General features: G+C 40.5%; 1 protein-coding gene across 3 annotated transcripts in view; it reads left to right on the forward strand.

Moving 5' to 3' along the window:
- The window catches only part of SLC1A3 (solute carrier family 1 member 3), an 82,188-nt gene that overhangs the window by 49,173 nt on the left and 6,364 nt on the right, over positions 1 to 26,651 (forward strand). For all 3 annotated transcript variants that reach the window (XM_004058947.5, XM_055367727.2, XM_055367728.2), the window contains 5 exons: positions 15,561 to 15,765; positions 18,655 to 18,697; positions 21,599 to 21,891; positions 24,308 to 24,541; positions 25,076 to 25,270. In XM_004058947.5, coding sequence (XP_004058995.2) covers positions 15,561 to 15,765; positions 18,655 to 18,697; positions 21,599 to 21,891; positions 24,308 to 24,541; positions 25,076 to 25,270 — 970 coding nt within the window. The remainder of the gene's footprint in view (positions 1 to 15,560; positions 15,766 to 18,654; positions 18,698 to 21,598; positions 21,892 to 24,307; positions 24,542 to 25,075; positions 25,271 to 26,651) is intronic.

Genomic DNA, 26,651 nt, shown 5'->3' on the forward strand with positions numbered 1-26,651 from the left:
CAGTTCATAGATGTTTCTGAAAACTGCTTATGGGTGACCCTGAGTAAACAATTAAAAGTCACTGTATTTTCTATGTTAGAATTAAAAAATCTACCTTGCCAAGAAAGCTTGTGACCTTGTAAAGATTGGGAAAACTCCACTTGTCATAAACTTAACCAGTTTCCAACTCATGCACTAAAGCAAAGCTTTAAGCCACTTTGCCTTATCAAAAGGCCATGAAACTTTCATTCTGTCCTAGCCTCACCACTAACTAGTGGTGTCATTTTGTACATCATCAAGCCTTTTGGGTTCCTTGACCTCACTCACCAGACCTGGAGGGCCCCGGCCAGTTTTAGGCATTTAATTTTGACTTTTTGATGACAGAATGGTTTCCAAGGGTGTTTGAGATTCCCTGTGGGATTATGTTCACTACAATCAAGTTTCCATTGCATTAAGATGAGTGCAAGTTAGAGGAAACACATCACAGGGTTTACTTAGCCTGGAACAGAGCTGGACGCATGGTTACTCCTCAGTAATTAGATAAATAAGATGTGATTTACATCAGAAGCTGTAAATGACTGAGAATATTGGTGTTGCAGTAAAGATTATACTTATTCTACCTTAAAGTACTAAAATCCTAATCTTGATTACAGGTTAATTCTATAATTGGTCAGTGACTTTTTAATTTTACCTGTCATAATAATTGCTAGCAACTACTGGGTATAAAAAATATGCTGGTTATTAAACATATGTACTTGTTATTCCTTCTGAAAGGTCATTGTTATTATTCCCATTTTATAGATCAAGAAACTAGGTCTCAGAGAGGTTACATAACGTCTCAGGGTCTCCCTGCTAGCAAGGGGCTGAGCTTGAATTCAAACTCAAATCTACGTGTCACTAAAGCCCCCTCTCTCTAGAACCATGTAACCCCTGATGTGGTATGTGGCCTCTAGATTAGTACTGGATCAGTTTATAATTTTAAAGTGCATTTGTTCCCTTAAGTCTTTTCTCCACATGAGCTAAATATTTTTCATAATTTTTCTGTACTCGTGTACTTAGCCCTTTACATCATGTGTGGTTGAACATTCTATTATTTGGTGAGACTATGACTGTCTAATTGTTCAGTGAGAATCTGACTTGTCTACGCAACAAAAGAACTCCTTGAGAAGAGGAGCTACTATTTGTACATTTGCATTGCAGCCCTGGTTGCAGTGATGAACTCTTGCTATAGTATGTTACAAAAATATGTCATTGATTTGTAGATTGAGTATAGTTGCTTAATTATTCTCACCTGCTGAATTTGCAGAATTTGTCATTCATCATTCATTCAACAAAGCTATACTGAGTTCCTGCAGTGTTAGTCACTGGGCATATGGTAATCAATGTAAACTATCGTGTATTACTATACTTGAAGGGCTGTGACCTGGAAAATCACTGATATGTTATTCCAGAACGAATAAAAGTGAAGTTGAACTTAAGGCATATACTTTAAAAGAATGGACTTTTTAATAATCATTGTAGCACAACCAGAAATTTTTGCTAATGAATTATCCAATTAACTTTTCTGAAGCCTAAAATAATTATGCTGTTATTTCTTTTGCATATGAATAACTTCTGTTTGTATTGATCCTTGATGCATTTACATCTCTGCCCAAATGATATGACATTCCTATCTAGAGGGGAAGGATATCTATTAGCTTATTCTTCTCTAGATTGATACTACTGATTCTTTTAGGAAAACAGTAATTCCTGAAGTTACAAAGTCAGGCTAACAGTATTCCCACAAAACATCTTGTAATAGCTTCATGTGCTATAGGGAATTTTTTTGTTTAAAAAGTGCTCCCTTTCTATAATCACTTTTTGGTTGTGGAATTCCTGAAACAATTTGTTTGGTTATTCTGAAAAATTCTGAATCTTCCCTAATACCTTTAGTAATAAAATAGGACCTGATAAAAATCACGAAGTGTCTTTGAATCTGGCTGAATATCTAGACTTAGTGAGTGTTTAAGGCTCCATGTCAACCTGCAAAGATACCTGGTGAAGCACCCTTGTGTACTTTTCTAAAAAAAACCCTGCCCTGTTCCATACTTTAATCAACGACTCAACAACATAGAAGTCATCTACATAGTGTTTTCATATGACATAAGCCCAAAAAGTATGGCTTCCACTACATATGCCTGTGATCATGATTCATAATGATTTCAATAGGCTGCAATGCTGGATGGAAACCAACATGATGAAGTTGAGCAAGGAATAAGTGTACATTTCTGCTTTTAGATTCAAAAGGCAATTGCGCAATTACAGGATGGGGAACAACTGAGCTTGGCACCAGTTCATGTGACTAAAGGCTTAATGTGAAGCAACAGTAGGAAGTGGTGGCTAAAAAAGAATGAATATAGCCGTGTGCTTCCTCAGTAGAAATATTAATAGTCACTGTACTTTGCACTGACCGCACTGCATTGGGAATAATTTGTTTGGTTCTGAGCACATTCAGGAGAGGCTTTGACAAAGCAGAGTAGCTACTAAGAGGGTGTTGAATCCAATCCAAGACACATTTATTAGACTCCTGTTTTGGGCAGGCAATGTGCTAACCAGGGCAGGAAATAAAGATACAAAGAGACTTTGCCAGTCTCTAGGCTCAAGGAGTTGAAAATTTAAATAGAGAGTCAGACAGGTACACGCATGACTATAAAACAAAGCGCCCCACGAAACCAAGAAGCACAAAGAAAGGGTTGTGGGAATTCAGGGGCTGGGCTAGTGGTCAGATTTCCACAGGAAATGAGGACGAGAGCAGAGGAAGCCTTAAGAGCAAAGAGACAGAGACAGGAAAACCCAAGGCATGTCTAGGGAATGCTGAGAAGTCTGGGTTGCCTGGCAGAATAGGGTAGGCCTGCGTAGGAAATGAAGCTGAAAAAAGAAGGTTTGGGCCAGAGCATGAGGACATTGACTGGTAGGCAGTGGGAGGCATTACAGGTTGGTGAGCATCTGAAAAAAATAATGATATATGAGGATCTGTTGGAGAAATGATGCATATTGAGTCTATAGAAAAGAACACCGCAGTCCCCTGATAAACATGTATCAGACTTGCTTTGGGTTCCTCCAGAAGCAAAAATTTATCTCAAAGGGAAAGGGCTAAAAGGAATGAGATTTTAGATTTCTAAGCAGTTTTGTTTGTTTGTTTGTTTAATCAAAGCTGCCCATGGTGAAGACTTACCCTAGAAGATTGTGAGCACCATTGTGGTGGGACTCAGAGAAAGTTTGGTAACTGACACTCTAAACAGAGTTGGGGGAGAAATGCTGCAGCTTCACCAAGTGGCCTGGGCATTCTAGGGATTACCCATGGCCTTTGCAATGTGTAATTATCCATGGTTGAGGTTTTTTTCTTTCTTCTTTGACTTAAGACATCCATTAGTATGTCATTTTCTGAATAAAGCCACTATGTTATGACTCTCCAGTTCAATGAGAGATGTCAAACTAACTCCAGTGCAGGTCCCAGGGCTGTGACAGTAGCCACTCACTATGACTGTGGCACTTTACAACTTACCCATTTTTTTTTTTAACTGTGATACATGGCTTCCTTTCAAACATGACTTTAAGCAGATTACTGTCACAATTCCACATTGGATAGATCAAATGCACATCAATGATTGATACCAGTCTAGTGTGAAGAAGAATTTATTTTACAGAAAATCTCCAAGACAGTAGGCATAGTGATCAAACAGTGGGCTCTGGAGTTGGAGAGACTTCAGATGCCAGCAATGCCACTTATTAGCTGTGTGATCCTCAGTGAGGGACTTAACCTCCCTGTTTCCTAATCCATAAATGCAGAGTGACCATTGTTAGCCTCCACCTTGAAGGGTTGTTAGGAGGATAAAGGAGGTGAAGCACTCAGCACAGTGCCTGGCAGTAGGCTTTAATTTGACTGAGTTCTTATGGTTTACAGTGGTGTTCCAAAGAGCCCTTCAGAGCTAAAAATCCTTTTTAAAAAGCAAAAATAAAAACATCACTGTCATCATATGCCACATATTATTAAGTCATCATGTATGTTAATTTATTGAATTCTCAAAAACATCCATTTGCCAAGAGAGTGAGGGATTACATACCTTGACCAGTCACAAGCTGTTAAGTGGGGGGAGCCAGGATTCAAGCCAAGCAGCCCTGGAGTTCATGTTGATGACAACCATTTCCTTCCAGTTCGTACCAACACGTTTCTGTTTTCCTCCAATTCCATTCCAAATCACTCCGCTAGATAATCTGATGTGTTTTATTTGTTTAGGCCAGTTTCACAATATTTTTTTAAGTCCTGTTGACTGTAATAAATACATCAAAGGCTTAATGTTTATGTCCTTTGCCAGAGTATCAAGAAGGTCCTTAATAAATGTTGAAAGAGTGCACGAATAAGTGAAAAAGTTTTAATTGTAGGAGTAATTTATAGTCACTTTTAGAAGAAGCATGTTATCCTGAATGTAACTTCACTACCTTACCAATTCATTCCATTATTTGTGATGAGCCATAGTCCTTTGAATCCTTCATTTAAAAATCATTGTTTTGTACCTGGCTTCTCTTTACCTTATGTATAGTTCTTCTATTCCATACTTCTCTTTAACAACAATGTCCCCAGTTCTATCACTCGCTGTCTTTTTAAATCATTTAGTGTGACTATATTTTACTCAAATATATCCATCTACCAATTGTGTTTGTTCCAAACCCTGGTGACTGTATCTTCATCACTCACTCTATTCCTAAATTCCAGATTAAAGAATTATTTTACCAACCCGTCTCATGCAACTCAAGTCAACCAAATGTTACTTCCACATCCTTTCTCTATACGCCTTCCTAGACCCCTGAAATCTATTCAGGATAAGTGAAGTTTGCTATAAGGGACTGTCCACAATTTTCTTGTATAATTTTTGGGATTCCTAAATACCCCTTGAAAACAAACATTGGAATATGAAGCTGAGAAGAAACTATGCATATAAGTATTACAAAACTAAAGTAGAATGTGCAGAAACAACTCCCTCCTAGAGAAGGAAGAAAGCTACAAAAGTGTTATGCCACTACTTGTGGAATATATCAGCAATTATTCAATTCCATTGCTGCCCTTGGACCTGGGGGCAAAAATGTAGCTTTTCCTGTTCCAAGGGAAGAATGTTCTGTTACAATGGTAACCAGAAACAGGGAAGCCGACCAATTCTAGAGTTTACTCCAACAGTGTTTTCACTCTATGCAGTAACACTGCTTTATTGTTTGGCTGTGGTAGCTGAGAGAACAATCTCCCACTCCCTAGGTGAGACTATTCTTTTATAGGAACTATTCTTTTAGATAAAACAACCAATGAGCTTTTAAATGCTGAGAAAACTAATCAGAATTGAAAGGGGGTGCCGTTGGCCACAGCCCAAGAAATATGCTGACTAAGATAAAAGCCCCTTTGAGTTTTTCTCCATTCCATCTTCCTTTGATTTCTCATCTCCCTTCCTTTTCTCTACGTTTTCTCTTTTCTCTTTCTCCTCTTGTCATTCTCTCAGCTCTATCTCCACAATCTTCCCTTTCTCCTCTCCTCAGCCCCAGCTCTATCACCAAAGATTTCATTTTGCACACTCTTTTTACTGGCCAAAGTGTGGACCTGAATTTTTTAAATGTATTTTCTTATATAGTAGATAAGATTCACATCTCTGGATTTAATTTAAAAAATAGACAAAGTGGTGGCTCATGCCTGTAATCTCAGCACTTTGGGAGGCCCAGGTGGGCGGATCACCTGAGGTCAGGAGTGCGAGACCAGACAGGCCAACGTGGCGAAACCCCGTCTCTACTAAAAATACAAAAATTAGCCAAGCATGGTGGTGGGCACCTGTAATCCCAGCTACTTGGGAGGCTCAGGCAGGAGAATCACTTGAACCTGGGAGGCAGAGGTTGCAGTAAGCTGAGATCATGCCACTGCACTCCAGCCTGGGCAACAGAACGAGACTCCATCTCAAAGAAAAAGAAAAGAAAATAAACAAGGTGAACATGTTTTATTCACTAGTTGCTTTTTTTTCTTTAAAGAAATACATCTGTTTGAAAAATCTTAATTTCAGTTTCAAGCAACAAACTTAACTTCAGTCCATTTCAGAGTGCTAACGTTGGAATCTGGTTCCAGAATCTTTGCAGAGTGTGGGTGGGCACAGGTGCATGTGGCTCCTTTGGCCATAAGAATCTGCTGCTTCCCAGCCTCATGACTGGGCCTGGAGTCACACTCCTGCTTCGGCTGTTCTTTGGCAAAGCAGGGCCAGAATGAATTGGTCTTTAACATTCATATATTGCTTTCAACTTCTATGAGGCTTTCATTTCAATTCCTTTTCTTCTGTGAGGGACAGGCCTTCCTTGGGAAGAAAGGTCACCCCTTGAGTCTGACATGCTCTGCAGTCAATTTGAGAAGCCTTTTGGTTAATTTTGGACAAGTCAAGCCTGGTTGTGGAATTCGGTCCCATTTAGCATTCTGCCAGCTAGGAAACGTGCTATCTCGATCATCTTCCCAAGACAGTCATGCGGGAAGGTCTTTTCCCTAACAAGAAACACAATCCAAAGTAAAGACAGCTTTTGTGGAAATTGCAAACTACTCATCCAGCGGTCAGTTGTAAATCATGATTCTTTTGGAAAGAAAGGGAGACAGGCTGGGGCTCTGGCCCTCAAAGAACTTCCTCTCATTAAACCAAAGCAATTTGCTGCTCTCCCCAGGCTCTTTCTGTGCGTAAATTCACCTACTTTTCCTGCCACCATCAGTGGTCCTGGTGCTGCTGGTGAATGGGCATCATGGGGAGACAGGGCTTTCCACGTGATAGAGGTTTCTTTCCAAACCCAGGCTTTACAGGTAGATCCAAGGGTGGCTTTCGTCAGCCTGTTGCCCCCACTGGCCAACACACACTTTGCTTTTTGCTGCTATTTTCTGCGGTCCTGGGTTTCTAAATCTTGGCAAGAGGACAGTCATTCCTTTGTGCTCGGCTGTTACAATGAGGTAGCCAGAGAAAGGGTCTTGGTCTGAGGCTGTCAGCTGTTACTAATCACGACTCCCCGGCCCATGGTGGGTCCCGCTCGCCTCTCCCTCTTGCTCTGCTTAGCACACATAAAGAAGATGAATTACTCTCTGGTTCCTCTTCAAAAAAGCATATTGTGCGGCACATTCCAATACAGTGAGCGAAGGATGGGCTCATGTGAAGGGTAAATGGGTATCCAAATCACCTCGCAGCGGGGCTCGCGCCGGCAGCTGTGGGCCTCTGAGAAGTGAATTTCGGAGCTGCCCCTTCTGAGAGTTTCCGGCGACCTCGCTGAGAGTGAGAGGAAGTCCCTGCGGTGGGCCCTCTGGCAAACCACGTTACTGGAAAGATCGCGGGACTGTGTTAAGCTGTCATGAGAGTCAATTGAATGGTCAAGACCAGCGTAGACAGAAATAAAGCTTGACCACTCAGAGGCCGCCATGGGCTGCTTACCCGGGAGAGGCAGTCTCCACCCCAAAGGTTAAGCCAAAGGGCGCTAGAAGTTCTTTGATGTTAGAAGTAGCAGTGGTGGAAGTTGTGCCTCAGTTTCCTCTCATTGCTTCCGAATTAAAGTTCATCCTCAAAGGACGACTGTAGCCAGAGAAAAGGGATTGTCTGCTTAGTCCTATCAGACCGAGGATACAGTGATTTAGTTGACTTTTTCTGCCACTAATAATACTGTCTTCGCCACTGATTTTTTTTCTACTTAACAATCTTTCAAAAGAGAATGTTTCTCTTTTGCTTTTCTACACTTCATTTTCTTTTTTTGTTTGTTTGCTTTTGTTTTTGTTTTTTGAGACAGAGTCTCGCTCTGTCCCCAAGGCTGGAGTGCAGTAGCGTGATCTCTGCTCCCTGCAACCTCCGCTTCCCAGGTTCGAGCAATTCTCCTGCCTCAGCCTCTCGGGTAGCTGGGATTACAGGTGTGCTCCACCACGCCCGGCATTTTTTTTTTTTTTTTTTTTTTTGTATTTTTAGTAGAGACGGGTTCCCCATGTTGGCCAGGCTGGTCCCGAACTCCTGACCTCAGGTGATCCACCTGCCTCAGCCTCCCAAAGTACTGGGATTATAGGCGTGAGCCACCGCGCCCGGCCCTGCACTTCATTTTCTTAAGAACACTAGAGCTTGAGGAAAAAGACGTGTTGACAAGTTTTAAGGGTCAAATTTAAAAATCAGTTTCCCTGATAAAGTATGTGCCATCACACGTGGCAAATCTGTAAGGAACACTTGGTGTTTTCATGTAATGTAATCTTATAAGGCTAAGCCGTGTTATAGGCTAATAAAATGTCATTTGTGATATTATAAACAGCCATAATGAGAAGGAACCTTTGACCAGGGTGAAAACCCGTGTGAAAATGCTTGTGACTGTGAATTCTGCAAAATCGTTCTCCGCTCTTCATGGAGATGGTTTCATTCTCTTCACCAAGAATCACTGATAAAAGTAAATTGCCTTCTTTGCTCAAAATTCCATGAAGTGAACCTTTCTAAAATGTATTCCCTTGTTACGATGTCCATAAAATTTCTGTTCAAGTGAAATGACCCAATACCAGAGGTCACTATCCTCATTCTGTGGTCTCCACTAGTGAGATGAAGCAAGTTCTTGGGTATGGTGGACAGCCCAAGATCATAGGAAACAAAGATGGTAGGAAGGGAAGACAATACATAGTTCATGGTTCCTTTTTGTTGCTGTTGTTGTTGTTGTTTTTAGACAGAGTTTCGCTCTTTTTTGCCCAGGCTGGAGTGCAATGGCATGATCTCAGCTCACTGCAACCTCTGCCTCCCAGGTTCGAGGGATTCTCCTGCCTCAGCCTCCCAACTAGCTGGGATTACAGGCGTGCACCACCACACCTAGCTAATTTTGTATTTTTAGTAGAGACAGGGTTTCACTATGTTGGCCAGGCTGGTCTCGAACTCCTGACCTCCAGTGATCCACCCTCCTCGGCCTCCCAAAGTGCTGGAATTACAGGTTTGAGCCACCACGCCCGGCCCATGGCTCCTTTTTAAAGCCTCTACTATTAACCAAATGGGGGTTTATGCCAGTGTTTACAAACATTTTTTTTTACCAGAAACTACAATAATATATTTTGTATTGCAACCTGGCACTCACACACATACACACAGAGAGCTGAAAAAAAATTCTCACAAAACAATACTTACCTTTACCACATGTGACACACTGTGATATTTTCTATTCACTTTGATTAATTGATGAAAATACTAGTTATGACCTACTAAATTGACTTCATGAAGGCACACATTTAGACCACAGGCCTCTCTTTCATTCCCTTCTCTGCATTTCTATTTTCATTTACTCATTCATTCACCTGTTAACATATGGACAGATAGAGCTATAGCAGTTACTTCTATAGGCTCATCTGCAAGAGGGAAATATGTTAGCAAAACAGGGAAGATAATACAGGAGTGCCAGAGAGAAGGCAAAGGAAGGGAAAGCAATAGGGTGCCCATTCCATGGTGGTGAGTAATAAGTGGAAGTTTTCCAGCCTCCTGGCCTTCCTGAGCAGCTTAGGGCCACCTTGCCGGGAACTCATTCCCAGCTCTGGAAATGAAACTCCGGGTGCCGCTGGGTTTGCATTGACACTCTTTCCCCTCAAGGTTTGTCTCTTGTTGTTCCAGACAGAATGAACCTCATTATTTTGGATTAATTGGGGGAAGATCAACCAAAATTAGTGAGTCAGAATTAAAGAGTGTTTTAAACAAAAGCAACTTTAGAATTTGTAATTCATATAGTAACCCAATCTAAGTGTTAGAAAAAAAAAAAGCATGTGGCCTCTATCCAGCATAGCAACAAAAACACTAATAAGAATGGCTGGTTATTCAAAAAAATGATTATTGAGCCCCTCTATGTGGAGACACTATGCTAGGCACTGAGGCCACTGCAATGAATAAAACAGATGGTCCCGCTCTCTTGGCACTAAAATTCTGGTAGCAGGAGACACAGAATGAACAAAACTGTCCTTTATCAAGGACCTACTTTGTACCCTGTAGATATGTTTTCTCTAATCTTGCAATGTAGGTATTGTTAGTGTATTTTCTACATCAGAAGTAAGGCTTAGAGGTGAAATAATGCTTTGTGAACAGCTTGTTTATTATGTACCTGTTTAATAAGTAATAATAACACCTAACATTTGTTGAATGCTTACCACGTGCTGAACACTACTTTAAGTGCTTTCTATATGGAAGCCCCTTTAATGCCAGTGAAAACCCTATGAGGGAGCTTCTATTTTTCACATTCCACAGAGGAGGAAACTGAGGCTTGGAGAAGCCACATGGTACCAGAGCCAAAAGTAGAATCCAGGTATTCTAACGTCAGAGTCTGAACTCTTAACCACTGTGCCACTGTCTCTTAGATTACATTCCGAGGCTATCACTGGCTTACTAACTGTGATGCAAAATTGTGACATAATCATTCTTTACCAACAATTTGGAATCTAACTTTTAATGATTTGTCTTCAGTTCCAGAACCCTTAGAATCATAGCACTTTGCAGTGTTTTTACAAGCTAGTCTATAAAGGGGCCAGAAGAAAATATTTTTGCACAGAAAAACAATACAGTTCTAGAGAGAGATTGAAGTGACTTTCTTTGTGCTCCCTCCCCACCCCTCACTGCCTTTCCTGGGTGAGTTTTTTCACCCTCCTCCTCACTCTCTTCCTAGGATGGCAGTGTACCCTGGACTCAGCAGTGGGCAGCTGCCTAGGACACACGGGCCCATTTTTCAATCTGTAATTATGAAGTATATTGTATTTTTAGAGTTTGATTTTCTTATTAAAAAAACTTATATTCACATGAATATGGTACATATTAGCGCTCATCCTTGCTTTCCTTGTAAGTTTGCCCATCTTGAAATTCTAGGAGTGTTGAGAACAGGCGTCTTTCATTAGATGCGTGTATGAGAAACTCATTGTGGAGAAGGAGTACATCTAAAATAAAATAAAAACTGAAACAGAACAATCTTCTTGAATCAGCAGTTGCCATCACTCTTTTCTTTCCTTCTGGACCTGTTCCAGTGGCCCTGGAAGAACAATGAAACATCATGGGGATACGTGGGAAGACAATTCAAAACAGAAGACTACTTCTCTAGATTTCGTGTTTCAAAACCAGAGATGGGAATTGTTGAGGGGAGTACACTGATACATGTTAATGTCCAAGTCACAGATTTTCAGCAGACAGGAGAATAAAATCCATGCCAATGATGGAAACTTGGGAACTTGGCACATTTTATGTTGTCCTTTAATACTTGACTGAATGTATATTTTATTTATCCAAGAAGTCATATTAATTATTATACCATAAGAGATCTAATTTACCATATAGACTTACAGAGTACCACATACACATTTCCAAAACATTCCCTCTCTGCCTCCTAAAATCCCATGAATTTGGTGCATATTTGTTGTGACAAATCAATTGCCAAAAGACTATCTTTATAATTACCTATTTGCTCAAGAAACTCCCTTCCTTTCCTCTCTCTTCCATGTGATTACTGCCTAAAATACTCAGGTGTTTGAAGCAAAGTTTTAATCTTTTACTTTCTAGAAAGCATATTATTCAGTCTCCTTCTGATGCTTAACTCATTGTTGAACAGAAATAGGTTTGGAGAAATGATTGCTTGCTTGATAAGTGGTTATTTATGGGTAGACTTGTAGAATAGAAAATAAGACTCAAGTGCTCACAGCAGCCAGCAAATATCCACGGCTCTCCACCCTCCATTAAACATGCTCTGGGCTGTTTTTCTAGGAATGGTGAAGAATTTGCACTGATATTATCAGCTCTCTAGCTAGTCCTTCTGGTGACCAGTGTTAATCAGCTTGATCTTAAAGTAGGTTTAGAGAATACTGAGTAATGGGACAGAGATTTTTCACAATTATATTCCTCCATAGAATTATCTTCAAGCCAAGTGGCTCATCTTAGCAAGTAACTCAAATGCAATAAAGTTAGAGAAAGTCAGCATGGATAACAAGCAAATGAAACATGGGTGACTCCTGGCTTGTCCATAAAAAGAGAGGTATAGCAGTAAGAATACTCTCTTGGAAATGTGGGTTCAAATCCTGCCACTGCCATTTATTAGCTGTGCAATGCTGGGCAAGTTATTTAACTTCTCTGGTCTCTTGTTTCTTCACCTATAATATAGTATCAACAATACCTGCATTATACAATTGTCATGGAATTAAATGACCATTACCATCAATCAAAGATAGGACTTAGCGAGTGAGTCTTTGGACCAGATAAAAGTTAACTCAAAATGTACAAAACACACACACAAATGTGTCATTGTAAGGGAAAGAGCCATCATGGTACTTATAACAATAGTACAATACAGTATTTCTTTGGATTTCAGGGGGATCTTGATTCTGAAGGCAGGTTGTTTTCATAATAAAGATGTCATGATGTCTTGAATTGGGCTAGTTTAGCTAAGCCCAGATCAAATGAAGAAAAAGAAACTAGTCAAGATCATTATCTTTACCACTTGCTCTGGAATGTGTTTCTCAAATATGTATTTAGATGAATGCATGGCTGTCGTAACACACTCCCACAATTACCTACATACCAAAGTAACTTTCTGTCTCCCCATCACCCCAGTGCCCTTTTCTCCCATATATTTTAAAGTGATAAGGCTCAATGTAAACTTCCTCCTTCCCAAATGTTTAGGGCAGTTCCTGCCAAAGTGCCCCATTCTACAAAGTGATTTAGTACTTTAACCTTGCTCCAGACACTCTGACATCTCTGTTTAGTCTCTGGTGTAAAAAGGTTTGTCTCTCATATTTCTTGAGGGTGGGGAAAGGAAATGGTCACAGAGTTTAGGTGAGGGTGGGGAAAGCGATGCCCTGCTCATTTGGGGTTTTGTCTTCCAGAGTTCTTCCTCCATTTTCCTGATGCCACCAGTATTAAGGCCATTGTGTGTGAACAGATTGTACACAACTGTCCTGCTGTTGCCCTGATGACAGTGTACCGCCTTGTTCCTGGTGGTCTCATTTGTTTTACAAGCCAGGGTACCTGGAACAGAGGTGGTCAAGTAACTCTGTGTGGGACTTCGATCCTCCTTTAAGGGAAGGACCTACATGGAGATGTGATTAATGAATATACCTCCATTACCTTTCTTGGCTGAAACAATAGCAGCTGTTACTTTATTCTCTTTCAAAGTATAAGGGCCAATATGCAGAGGTGAGTGAGGCCTCTCATTTGATGATTGAATCTCCTTCTGTGCTTTTTGGGAAAAAATGCCTTGATGGTTGTCTTCAGCTATTTAGAATTAGAAAGTATGAAGAAAATGTTTTCATATTGGTTTTTACTTTAAACATTTTTTAAAAACCTATGAACTTTATTTTCTAGAGTCGACAGCCCTGTAGCCATGGGTATTGGGATAACTTTCCCTATCCCTCTCCCCATGGTGTGAGAAGGGACATTAAACCTCATCCTTTGTTTGCCACTTTGGTTTCCAGTGCTCTGCCTTGACCACTTAGCACTCTCTCCGAATAGCTGTAGGTCGAGAATAGTGGGCAGGAGCATCAGAGAAGAGTTGGCGTGAGAACGGAACAGCACCACAAAATAGAAGGCGAGAGGGAAAAAAGCATCTCGGAGGAAGAAAATACTGCCGCCTGGTACTCCCTGGTACCCAGAGATATCCGGCGTATTGTGCTTACACTACTCGCCGGTTCCACAGGGAGAGAGCCGGAAGAATTGCAGGCTTTGGTGGTGACAAGTTCAGGCACTCATGGGAAAGAGAGTGGGCCCCTTCTGAGAGAAATCATTTTGAGCACAGCCAAGCCAAGATATTTTGAGATGTGATTGAGACCTGAGAATGAAACTGCGGGGGGATGGGATACTTCGGTTGGGAACAGATTAGCCCATTTTTAACATAGTTGAAGTGTTGAAGTGGTGCCATCCTAACAAATGAATACTTAGCCCCGGGTTTCGAGAAAGTGGCCAAGGATAAAAGGGGCTAAGTGCATGGCATCAAAGCCAAAGCTGGCCTCCTTATCTGTGGGAGCTGCAGTTGGTTTTCTCAGAGGCAGAAAGTACACTGAACCTAGTTACATAAGACCCGAGTTCAAGTTCCCACTCCATTCCACTTGGTGTTAAATCCTTTAGACTGTTACTTAACTGCTTTATAATCTGCATTATAGGTTGTTAAAAATAAGAACATATGAAATACTAAGGGCTTATAATGAAAATTATAAGTGATACGATTCAAATACAAATGAAATTATAAATTGAAGGTCATGGCTTCAATTTCCACTTAAGCTAATTACCTTTGTATTAAGATTTTTGAGCAAACCCAACCAGTTATCTGGCAATCGTAGACACCATTTTAATCGTACTTTACCTTCTAAATATGCAAATATTTAGAGTTCACACAAACTCTAAATATGTTCATGTGAACAGGGCCACTACCTGAATATTAAACCACCATTAGAATCTGATACTCGTCATTGAAATACAGTATAACCTTTTAATACATTTATGGAAACACCATTTTAAATTGTAAAAAAAAAAAAAAAACTCAATTAACTATAATTGGATTACACTATAATTGGATTTTAGTGGGATTGGGGAGGATAAAGAATGAAGAAAAGTGAAGATACAGCTAATAAAACAGAAGAGCTCATATTAATATAGATAATTTAATCTTTTGAGAGTTTTTTGTCTTTTCCAATAGTTTTTCAGCCCAAAAAGCATTGAACTGTGTTCCATTAGCTACAGCCTTTAGGAAAACCTTAAAAGTCATGCCTCCTTTTTTCTCTAGGATGACACCTTGCCTGAGGCAGACTTTGAAGATGTTCTGAAAATGAGGGAGAGAGGGATATTTAGCATGAGATGAGGCATCTCAGACCTGTGGGACAAAGTAGAGGAAGACAGGGTACAAGAATGAGAACTGTGCCATGATAATTTTTAAAAATTCTTTGATTGGATGAGATGAAATAATAGCAGAGAAACTATTTGAGAACCTTATAAGCCAAAGTCTACTTTAAATGCAAATTGAAGATAGATCAGCAGGTGATCAGAATAATAGCTTAAATTGTACATTAAGACATCAAAAAAGAATCCCAAATACATATATAAAATAATTCTTTTGAAAGAATTTAATGGCAGTTAATCTGTGTGTGAATCACCAGAGTGCTTGAACTTGAGGTAAACTTAGATTATCCTGCCAGAAAAATGTTTTAAGTATTTATTTACACACACATGCACACAGGCACACTCACACACGCACTACTCACACTCATAGCTTCCCCAACTAGTAGTAACCTAGGAAACAATCTGATTGCACTTTTGGACCATTAGAGAACAGTATTGATTTGGCCATGTGAAATAAACTCTTGGGGCAGAAAATGAGTGACTGCATGTTCCCTGACACCGCTGATGCCTCACCATTCTAGCCTCAGGCTTTTCCCTTCACCTTGTGAGATTTGGGGCCAGGTTCTCACAACATGTACAAAATCCCATTGCTGGGTGGGATGAGGGTAGGGGAGTATAAAGGAAATGCTGTTCCCATTGTTTTCCACTGGAGAATTCCCTGGACTGACTTCCTGAAAATCTTCTGTTTGCCTCCACCAGGAATGGCGGCGCTAGATAGTAAGGCATCAGGGAAGATGGGAATGCGAGCTGTAGTCTATTATATGACTACCACCATCATTGCTGTGGTGATTGGCATAATCATTGTCATCATCATCCATCCTGGGAAGGGCACAAAGGAAAACATGCACAGAGAAGGCAAAATTGTACAAGTGACAGCTGCAGATGCCTTCCTGGACTTGATCAGGTATGTCCTTGCAAGCCCGTCCTTTGGGGTGTATTTTCGCCATCCAGATCCTCTTACTGGGAAGCTAATCAAACCCTGGAAAGGGTGTGTGACTGAACCAGCCTTGCCAGGCTTGAAATGAAGGTCATATATCTTTACTTCTTTCTTATAGAAATTGAAGAAAGGATCCATTTTCTGATCTTGTATGAGAGAGGCGAAAAGAGCAAGGAGAGGATATGGATTTTGAGAGCCTTGCTTTTCGGATTCAGAATCTGGTCACTGACCTCTCTCAACTATGCAGCTCACCTTGGAATTTTAATAATTCTTAACCTATTTTTCTTAAGTGCTGTTCTTTAAGGCTAATTTTTATTCAAGTATGCCCTATTCTTTGGACCCTTCTGATTTTGAACTTGTGATCAGTATCATTGCCCACTATGCACAACGCATTATACACAATTTGGTTCCAGAGGGACTTTAGAGATCATCTTGTCAAACCACAACGCATTATACACAATTTGATTCCAGAGGGACTTTAGAGATCATCTTGTCAAACCTGTCCCAAGGTTTTCCTTTCATAATGTTTATGGAGAAAGAATTTGGCAGGTCTGTAATAAAAGAATAAAGATGGCTTCTTTAGCATTGTTTTACATACAAACCATACATTGATTACAAATGAGTTTTATCTACTACTTGAAGCAGACTTGGTAATAGAGTCAGCCTTATGTAGAACTGTGAAGTAAGCCAAAATCCAATCCCAGCACCTTCCTGCTTCCTCTCCCCTACACACCTGCCCTTGCTCAGTCAGGTCCTGGCAGGAAGCATACCACATACTCTAAAGGAACCTTGAAGAAGGTTTGCCAAGGTGCGGGCAGTCTTAAAGGAACCTACAAACGATGGTAAGGCCTCAAAGCCCTAACAGTAAGAAACTATTTTGTTAACACCCTTAGCTATGAAGGAGCAAAGGAAAGGAGGTGTTACTGGAACCCAGAAAGAGCTATAACCTCGGGAGGGAAGGGCCTCAGGAGCCCTAAATGGAGGAAGGGAGCTGCCACAAAATCTGTCAAAGAGAGCTCTGGGAGAATATAGACTCCCTCTGCCCTGTGATCTGTCAGTGCATGTCACTAGACAAACCTAATAGGAGTAGGAAGCCAGAGGGCAAGAGAACCCATGTGTTGTGGTCCATAGAGGCCAGGATCCCAGGGCATAGACAGAATGGAGAGTGAATCTAGAATGACAAAGGAAAGATATCTCAGCATAGGCTCTAGATCCCCCATCTGCTCAGCATTCCCCCACTGTTTAGTCCCTCCCAGCCTGTCTTCCCAAAGACTAGCTCTTTCCTCCCAGCTTTTCAGCTAACTTACCTGCAGAGTGATTGGGTTGCCAATTACAGATACCTGTCTAAAGGGCCCATTCCCCACTGATCATCTGAAGGAAATTCCTCTATGCCATCTCAAGGAATGGGGCTGTGGCAGGTAAAGCCAAGAGAGATTTGGGGAGCAGAGGGTACCTTCAGCAGCACCTCTCAATTCCCACCATGGGTGACTTTGCACCATCTCTATGTATGTAAACACTACCCAAGGGGCCTCTTCTTAAAGTCCTTTTTCAGGGAGTTAATCACAATGATCTGCAGGTATCAAGCCACCCTCTAACACTATTTCATACCAAGTTGACATTCAATAGCTATGTTTTTATTTAGTTCATACAATTAATTAAGGCTTTTCACCATTTCTGCATGAACTTTACCCTCAGATAGTTTAGATTAGAAGTATTTTATTATATTACATTTTCTTTCCCTGTAATTTTTCTTCCTTGTTTGAAGAATTGGAATCTTGTCATCCCCAGTCTGGTTGATCTATCAGAAGACTGTGTTTCTGCCCTGCCTTGCTCCAGGGAAAAATGTATCCTGCCTACAACCAATCACTTGGTTTGAACATTTATCCTGGAATCTCCTGAATGCATATTTCTATCAAGGTTGATAGCAACAACCTCATAGAGCATAGATAGGAAGGAAAAGAAAACAGGATGGTCTAGTAGGAAGAAAGGGACAAGCATTTATAATACTAAAATATAACTTTGATAACGTGCAACTGCTGGATTCTTGAGCCTGTGATAACTGCTGGATCATCTCTCCTTCTCCCATAGTCTTTCATCTTGGAGCTCTAATGATAGTTTAATCCAATCTCCTCTTTAAGAGATGAGTCAAATGAGACATAAATGGGTGCCATGACTTGGCCAGTGTCACACAGCTGATGACAGACTTCCCAGCCAGAGTGTTGTCCCTCACTCTACCCCCTACAAACACAAACAGTGCTTTGACAAAGTCTCTGAAGAAGTAACAAGTCCTGCCACATGGGCTTCAAGTTCAAATTTTGCAGGTCATCTCTCCATTGGCTACCAAAGAGTTGCAGAAGCTTTAGCTATTCAGTGCCAAAACCCCATTCCCCAGAACGCCTTTGGGAGGCTTTTCTGGAGAACAAAATTCCATAGGCTGACCATGGCTTTTGATTCAGAACATTTGGTTCCTAGACACATGGCACAATAACCAAAATGACCACTGCTAAACAATACCTTAGCTAGCCAGAAAGCTAATGATAAAAGTCATTTCCAGTCTTACTTTGATTATTCCTAGTAGCAGGGTTTTTAATAATATAATGGCTGAATGAAGAACCCCATTGGCTGACAAGAGGATAAATGAGTCAAGTTTGGACTCCCCTGAAAATATGAACTACATGGGCCACACTTAGGGAGGACCATATATTCCTTTTCAAGCTGTAAAATCCACTAACATTTTTGTTTTTCCATTTGTTGCTTGGTTCAATGCAATCTTTACCTTACACACAATGAAACAGAATTTAAGGAGCAAACTTATTACTTGGAAAATTTTGCAAGTGACTATTACTTTCTTTGCAGGAACATGTTCCCTCCAAATCTGGTAGAAGCCTGCTTTAAACAGGTAAACACTCTACAGACATTAACTTGCCTTTTAAATTCCTCTTTTCTATACCAAACCAAGTGGGACCCTCTTTTCCCTGCTCATTTCTCTGCTATAAGAAACACTTCTCTTGTCAACCAGGTTAAAAACACTAGTGTTTTCTAGGAATTTTGGGGGGAAAGGATGGTTCTTACCTTGTATTGAAAGCTTAGTAGTTGTCAGACACAGTGTGTCTTGCATACAAATATCTCATTGAGTCTGCTAGTGTTAAGAAGGCTAATCAAAAGACCCCCCCTTCCTATCACCCAACTCCCCACTGGCAAAAGCCCACCAACCAAACAAACACCAATATAAAATATATTTATAACTTGCCTTAAAGAAGATTAGAGAGATTATTTAGATTTCTGGGTTTGATTTAAATATCAATGGACTGTTTTTTTTTCAAGTCTACCAAGCACCTAATGGACTCTAAAGGAGAGCCAAAGCAGAAAGGAATGGCATCATCATTCATGGAAATCCTGCTATATGCCAAGCACTAACATTATTTTTAGTCCTCACATAAATACTATAAATATCATTGTCTTCATTTCACTAATGGGGCAGCTCAACTATAAGACTCAAAGCAATTATGTATCATGCACAAATTCTCACAAGTAGTAAGTGGGAAGACTCAGAATTCAAATTCATTGTGTTGACTCCAAATTCTGTCTGCTTTCTGCTACTCCATTCTGCTTCCAAGAAAGGAATATTCAGGGCGATGAGACACCGACCTGGAGGCTATACTGAGGTCCAGCTCCTTTTAGCTCATATACAAGCAACTCTTGGTTCTGTGTTGCAGATACAAATACCTTTTACCATTAGAAGATCTAATAAAGCTCACTTTAATCACTAATAATCAATAAAGCTCACTTTAACCTCACTTGAATATAAGAGCTTTGTTGCCTAAAATATTACAAGGGAAACAGACACTCTGGGTTAAATAATATTTCCCAAACATTTCTCCAGATGGTGTCAATTCACTCCTGTTGTAATTCCCTAACGCTTCTGCTTAGGATCTGTAAAACAAACCAAACAAAACCCCAACCTAGTAGAAGACTGGATTTTACACATATAAGTCTCCCTTTGTTTTTTTCCCCTTGTAATAATTTTTAAGACTGTTTTTAATATGTAATGCATGCACACATTGAAACATTCAAACCAAATTCTTTCTTTAAAAAAAAAAATAAGCCTGAGGCCAAAATCTAACTTTCTTTGTTCAAAAACAACTATAACTATAAATAATAAGCGCCTTTCAATCCAACCAGCCAACTCTAGCACCATGGGGCTGACGATTCCAGTAAGTCAGCTGGCCCTGTGTGATATCAAAAATGCTGATTTCCAGATCCTTCAGATGGAAAAAGTGCTGACTTGTACAGATTGATTGTGTTTGATTTGGATTTGCATTTACAGGATTTTGAAGGGAAAGAAAATGTTTCTCCCCAGGTCTAGTTGGCTTAGACCAGGATGCAAACAAGGTTGCAGTTTCTGAGCATGCTGCAAACAGAGTCTAAGGGGAATGAGTTAGAGGCATAAGAAAGGCTGATCAGGATTGAAAATCTACCCTGGACAATCCATAAAATGCATAAGGACCCAATGGAATAAAGAAATTTGAGAGTTGGTTGGAATAGATGAATGGGGCCAATTTTTTTGTTGCTTGAAATTACCAGTGCTACTAACTGTTGATGAATGTGTCCATAGTATTGACAGCTGGCCATGACTTTGTTTGGGAGTAGTTGTTTCCCAGTGGATAAGAAAGTTTTCCATTAACCCTTGGTAAAGAAATGACCAAGCACTTCATATAGAGCAGCACTTTCTTCCCCTAGACTCTAGATTCACTCACCATCACTCACCATTATTACTCTCACTGGTGCTTTCCCTACAATCGCCATCAAGATCAGGAATTCTATTCTCATTAAAATCACAGAGGGATGAGCTTACTTGTTTCATGTGGCCAGCATCTCCTGATGGGGCATGTATGCAGAAACTGAATAGATGATGGGAAAAAGACCATCTCTTGAGTTAGAAGAGAAACCCCACTATAGACTTGGAGAAGATGAGTTGTCATCACCAACTATTAATCAGGCACCTATTCTTTTTTTTTTTTTTTTTGAGACGGAGTCTCGCCGTTGCCCAGGCTGGAGTGCAGTGGTGCGATCAGGCACCTATTCTTAAGAACTAATAACATCAAGAATGGCTTGGAAACAGCTTGTTTAGGGATTTTTAATTTGTAATACCCACTGAAATCTCTAAACAGGTCTAATACCTGAAGGGCTTTGTCATTGAGCACCATTAGCAGCAATTAGTACAATACTTTAAAATTCGCGAGATGTTCTCCTATATTCTGTTTAATTTGATTATCACAACAACACTGTGAGGTAGAACCAGCACAGCTGTTCTTGTTTCACAGCTGTAGAATATGAGAGAAAGGATACCAGGTGATTTATCTATTATACCATAGCATGATCCCCACAGAAAGGAAAAGGACTATTGTGAATATTTGGGTTTATGGTTTTAAAAAAATCCCATTATAGTCATTTTATTAGGGTTTCAGAAGAAAGCAAAAGCACATGCATGTGTTTAGTCCAGCATCTTTAGCTGGATATCTCTTTCCTGTTATCATTTGTTATGTATTTGAGTGTGTGTATGTGTGTGTGTGTGTGTCATGATTTGTATGTATTTCAGTATGTGTTTCTGTCTGTCTATGTTGAGAAACTAGTAGGGGTTTGCCACAGATTAAAGAGAGAGAGAGACTTTCTTTAACACTCATCTCTGAATACAAAGTAACAGAGTAACAGTAATCATTTTAGAAAATTTGACAATAGGAAAATATAAAGAAAAAAATAAAAATCACCTTTAATCCTCATTGTGCTTTTTATTTTTAAGTTTAAAACCAACTATGAGAAGAGAAGCTTTAAAGTGCCCATCCAGGCCAACGAAACGCTTGTGGTTGCTGTGATAAACAATGTGTCTGAGGCCATGGAGACTCTTACCCGAATCACAGAGGAGCTGGTCCCAGTTCCAGGATCTGTGAATGGAGTCAATGCCCTGGGTCTAGTTGTCTTCTCCATGTGCTTCGGTTTTGTGATTGGAAACATGAAGGAACAGGGGCAGGCCCTGAGAGAGTTCTTTGATTCTCTTAACGAAGCCATCATGAGACTGGTAGCAGTAATAATGTGGTATGTATTTCCATTTTCTGTATATGTTATATATGAGATGGTTATTGCCATCAACATGTGTTCTGTACTGAGGAAGGTGCCACGAGGCAGGATGGCCAATTGCAGTTATCTCACTCTGGTAAGCCCAGGAAAATCAATGAATCTCTGGGCCTCTAGAGGCCTTGAACCTATCTGCAAGCATCTTCTAATAAGTTTGCTTCCTTGTTTTCAAAAGCTGTCACCTCCTTTTACCCCAGTGCTGATGGAATCTCATTCCTCATTTCTCCATTTTTTATCTAGTTTTTCATTTAAGACATAATTATTGAGTGTTTACTATATGCTAAGCATATAGTGCCAGGCACTGTGGATATAGCAATAAAGAAAACATACAAGGATATTCCAGATCTTACACTGTTTTAAGGGAGACAGGCAATAAACAAACAAATCAATCAACCATATGCTTTAGTCACAGGTGCTGTGGAAAAATAAAATAAAATTGCAGGTAACTAGGAGAAGGCACAAAGTTTGCCTTGGATGGTGCAGAAAGGCCTCTGAGGAGGTGACGTACTTTTTTAAGACCTGAATGAACAGAGGAAGCAGTCATACCAAAGTGCCAGAAGAAGGGTGTTTCCAGTAAAGGGAAAAGCAAACGGAGAGGCCCCCTAGGCCATCAGGAAAACTGAGGGCTCCTCATCTGTTTCAGCCCTAAGAAAGAAATGTAAATGGCAGTTCTGCTGCAATATCTAAAGGATTCACAGGAAGTATTACAAAATGCCAAGCCACAATTTATAACAAAATTTGCTTTAATAAAGTTGACAGCAGGAGACAAAGGAAGAGACTATAAATCCAAGAGGAACATTGACCTTGGAAAGTAAACTTTACCCAACGGGGAGAGAACGCTTTGATTGACTTAGGCTTTGTGTGGAGGTTGCCTCTCTTTCATTCTTTATTTTTAATCCAGTCTCCTCTGTGGCACCTGAGGCAGGAAAGCATCCATTCCTAAGAAAAGCACTCAGTCACCAACATGATTAAAAATGCCCTTGTCTTTAATGCCAATAAAGCCCAGAGAAATCCATTTTTCAGGAATTTGTACAAGATGGATATGAACTTGGGCACAAAGACAGATCAGAATGTGGTCTCCACAGGAGCCCCCACTTGGAAGGCTCCTTTGAAATCCTGGCAGGAATGAAAGTGGACATTTATCTTCATATTATTAAATGCCTCCACCTTTCGCCTCTTTTATGAAAGAAGCCCATTCAAGGCCACTGAATGAACCTCATGTGCAGCTTGTCTAGCTGTACATTCGCCTGCACATTCAACGCTGAGTTATTATATTTCTGAAAACAGGTATTCCTATGATTTCCTGGCCTGGGTTCTTAAAGGACTTTTGAAAGAAGCATTGTATTTTTCGATTTGAAACAAGTCCTCCATAGTTCCCAGGAGACCCTTCTTCTTAAGTGTGATTGGCTTCTCTGTGTTTGGTAATGTGAGTTTGGTTGTAGTTTGCTGCACATATGAAACAAACAGAAGGGAAATCCAGGCAGCGAGGCCTTTAAGCAAACTCTAGGTTATTTCAACATGTAGAAATCATTTTGAGTCTCAGTTTATTGTCTGCAGGAGGAAAGCTCATAAATGGCAGTAGCAGCCTGTGGGGATAATGACTTCATTAGAACACCTATAACCTGATTGCAGTAGTACATACATGCACATTATTAAGTTTAATAATGAATTTATTTTATGGACATCTTCTATTTATGGCAAGTGGTACTAGATTTCCATTTGTACTATAACATAGAATTTTCTCTTAAAGTAAATTTACTTAAGTAAAAAAGGTGATCTGAAGAATAATACTAAGTAATCTTGTAAGTGGTATGAAGATATGGAAAGGCAATAATAAAAGTGGCCCTTGAATAAGAGAACTGACTGCAAACCTGAGACACTGGTGTAGCATCGTGTGCCTCTTGCTTTAACTTGGGAATTAGGCTCTGATGTGGAAAATGCTGCCAAAAGTCTGGATATTGGTACAGTGGATTCCGGCTGTTCAGGACACTTAGCAAGGGAGCAGGAGGCAGAGGGAGTGAGTGGCATCTGAGGACCAGAAAAGTGACCCCCGTGTAGTGAAAGGAGGGCTGGCTAGGAAGACAGAGGTGGGTATCAAAAGCTCTGTATCTGCCTTTTCCCCCGGGTTTAAGAGAAAAACATTGTGTCCTAGAGCAATTCTCAGTGAGGGGAAAGCCCGATTCTGCAAGAATCAGGGGAAATTTATATTTACAAAAGAAAAAAAAGAAGTCCACAGTTTCTGTAAGTCCTAATGGTATCCTGGGCAGGAAAGTTTGGCAGTCAACTCTCTTTTCCCTTTTTCTTATCACTTGGAAATTTCTGTGGACTAGCTTGGTGGAAACCAGACTCCAACCGTGCTGGTGTTGCTTCTCCCCAGGTATGCCCCCGTGGGTATTCTCTTCCTGATTGCTGGGAAGATTGTGGAGATGGAAGACATGGGTGTGATTGGGGGGCAGCTTGCCATGTACACCGTCACTGTCATTGTTGGCTTACTCATTCACGCAGTCATCGTCCTGCCACTCCTCTACTTCTTGGTAACACGGAAAAACCCTTGGGTTTTTATTGGAGGGTTGCTGCAAGCACTCATCACCGCTCTGGGGACCTCTTCAAGGTACGTATGCATGTGTGGAAAATGAGTCTGAAATGTTACCTTGAACCAGGGCCCCTCAAGTAGGGTGTAGGAGAAGCCATTTTATTCTGAGTTTTAAACTTCCAAGAATGATGAGTTAGCTTTCTCACTTCTGATGTCAATCACACCTGTTTGGGATTCAGGGAATGCCTGGCTACATATTTTTTGTGGGGACAAATTGGAAATCAACTATCCTTTCCCACTCACTTCATCTCTCTTTAGTTGACATTCGCCTGAGGGAGAAGAGGCAGAGTGACTTGGCACAGGCTGTCGTGATGAGGGCATGATCACAAGTGATGTCTCACAGAGGAACCCAGAAGCAGGAGATCTGCCAAATGACCCCGTGAGGGGACCACACTGTTCTTAACCCGCTCCCCTATTTATACAATTGCTGACTTAGTTCCCTTTAAGTTAGAACATGGGAGAGGAAGGAACTGTCTGTCCCAAAGACCAAACGCACAGACAGTCAGAACTACCAGGACACTCAGCTGATGTGCCCTATTTCACTGTTCTCAGTTCTGCCACCCTACCCATCACCTTCAAGTGCCTGGAAGAGAACAATGGCGTGGACAAGCGCGTCACCAGATTTGTGCTTCCCGTAGGAGCCACCATTAACATGGATGGGACTGCCCTCTATGAGGCTTTGGCTGCCATTTTCATTGCTCAAGTTAACAACTTTGAACTGAACTTCGGACAAATTATTACAATCAGGTACAAGGAAAGAGTTCTATACATCCTTTCTTAAGAATGACTTTAAGGCTGGGCATGGTGGCTCACGCCTGTAATCCTAACACTTTGGGAGGCCAAGGCGGGTGGATCTCCTGAGGCCAGGAGTTCAAGACTAGCCTGGCAACATAGTGAAACCCTGTCTCCACTAAAAATACAAAAATTAGCCAGGCCTGGTGGCACGGGCCTGTGGTCCCAGCTACTTGGGAGGCTGAAGCAGGAGAATTGCTTGAACCCGCAGGCAGAGATTGCAGGGAGCTGAGATCATGCCACTGCACTCCAGCCTGGGGGACACAGCAAGACTCCATCTCAAAAAAAAAAAAAAGAATGCCTTTAAAAGACAAGAGGATGACCAGGGTTGGGAAGGGGATCCCACATAATCAAGAGGTGGGGATTTGGGGTAATCATTCTATATGTAGGTATTTTAATTGGTTTTTTTAGATTATAGATGTATACACTCATTAATAACAAGGTTCAAAAAATATAAATATGTATAAAGTAAAAAGGGAAACTTGCCTGCCATCACATCGCTCCACATCCTTCTGTAAGTGACCATTGTTCATGTTTGGTTTGGAAAGACTTTTCCTATGCATAGACATGCACACACTTCTTTTTTGTAGTTAGTGAAATTATACTATACATATGTGTTTGCCTTTGATTGGTTTGCTTATTAATAGACCAATAAATATGTCTACTTCACTCTTTTTAATGTCTGTAAAATACATAGTATGGATATTTCTCCTTTTTAAAAGTGTTAGATTATACTTCAATTTTTAAAAGCATTAAAATATGTTAGCTTGTATAGATACTACTAGAAAATAAAAAGTTAGATGAACTTTTTCTCTTGGGTGAATTTTTAGACAGTGTAAGATAGATGACAGACCACACTGACAAGTAGTTCAAGAATCTGATTTTTGTGGAGAATTTTTTTTAACTATTATATTTGAGGTGTTCAGTGAAAAGTTATTTTCCTTTCCATACCTTCCCCCCATCTCTTAGTTTCCTTCTGCAGAGGCAACCAGTGTTACCTGCAAGTTTCTTCTGCATCCTTCCAGAGATACGCCAGGCATACGCATGTGCATATGCAAATATAATCCCTCCTTTTTGCTTATTAAAAGTTATTTTGCACAAGGGACCCATGAGTCTAATGGCAACGGGACACTTTAAGCCTCACTATCCAGATCAGCCTCTGCTCTTCATTGTTGTGGGGTTTTTTTTTAAATTGTTATTAAAAATACATTTTGGAGAGCAAAATAAGTCAGATTTGGGGGGATTTTTATCACTCAACATTTTGTTGTGAAATGCCCTACATATAGGGAAATTGAAACAATATTATAGCAACCATCCTCTACCAGATGGAAAAATT

The sequence above is a fragment of the Gorilla gorilla genome, chromosome 19 (assembly GCF_029281585.2).
Source record: "Gorilla gorilla gorilla isolate KB3781 chromosome 19, NHGRI_mGorGor1-v2.1_pri, whole genome shotgun sequence".
NCBI classification, from domain to species: domain Eukaryota; kingdom Metazoa; phylum Chordata; class Mammalia; order Primates; family Hominidae; genus Gorilla; species Gorilla gorilla.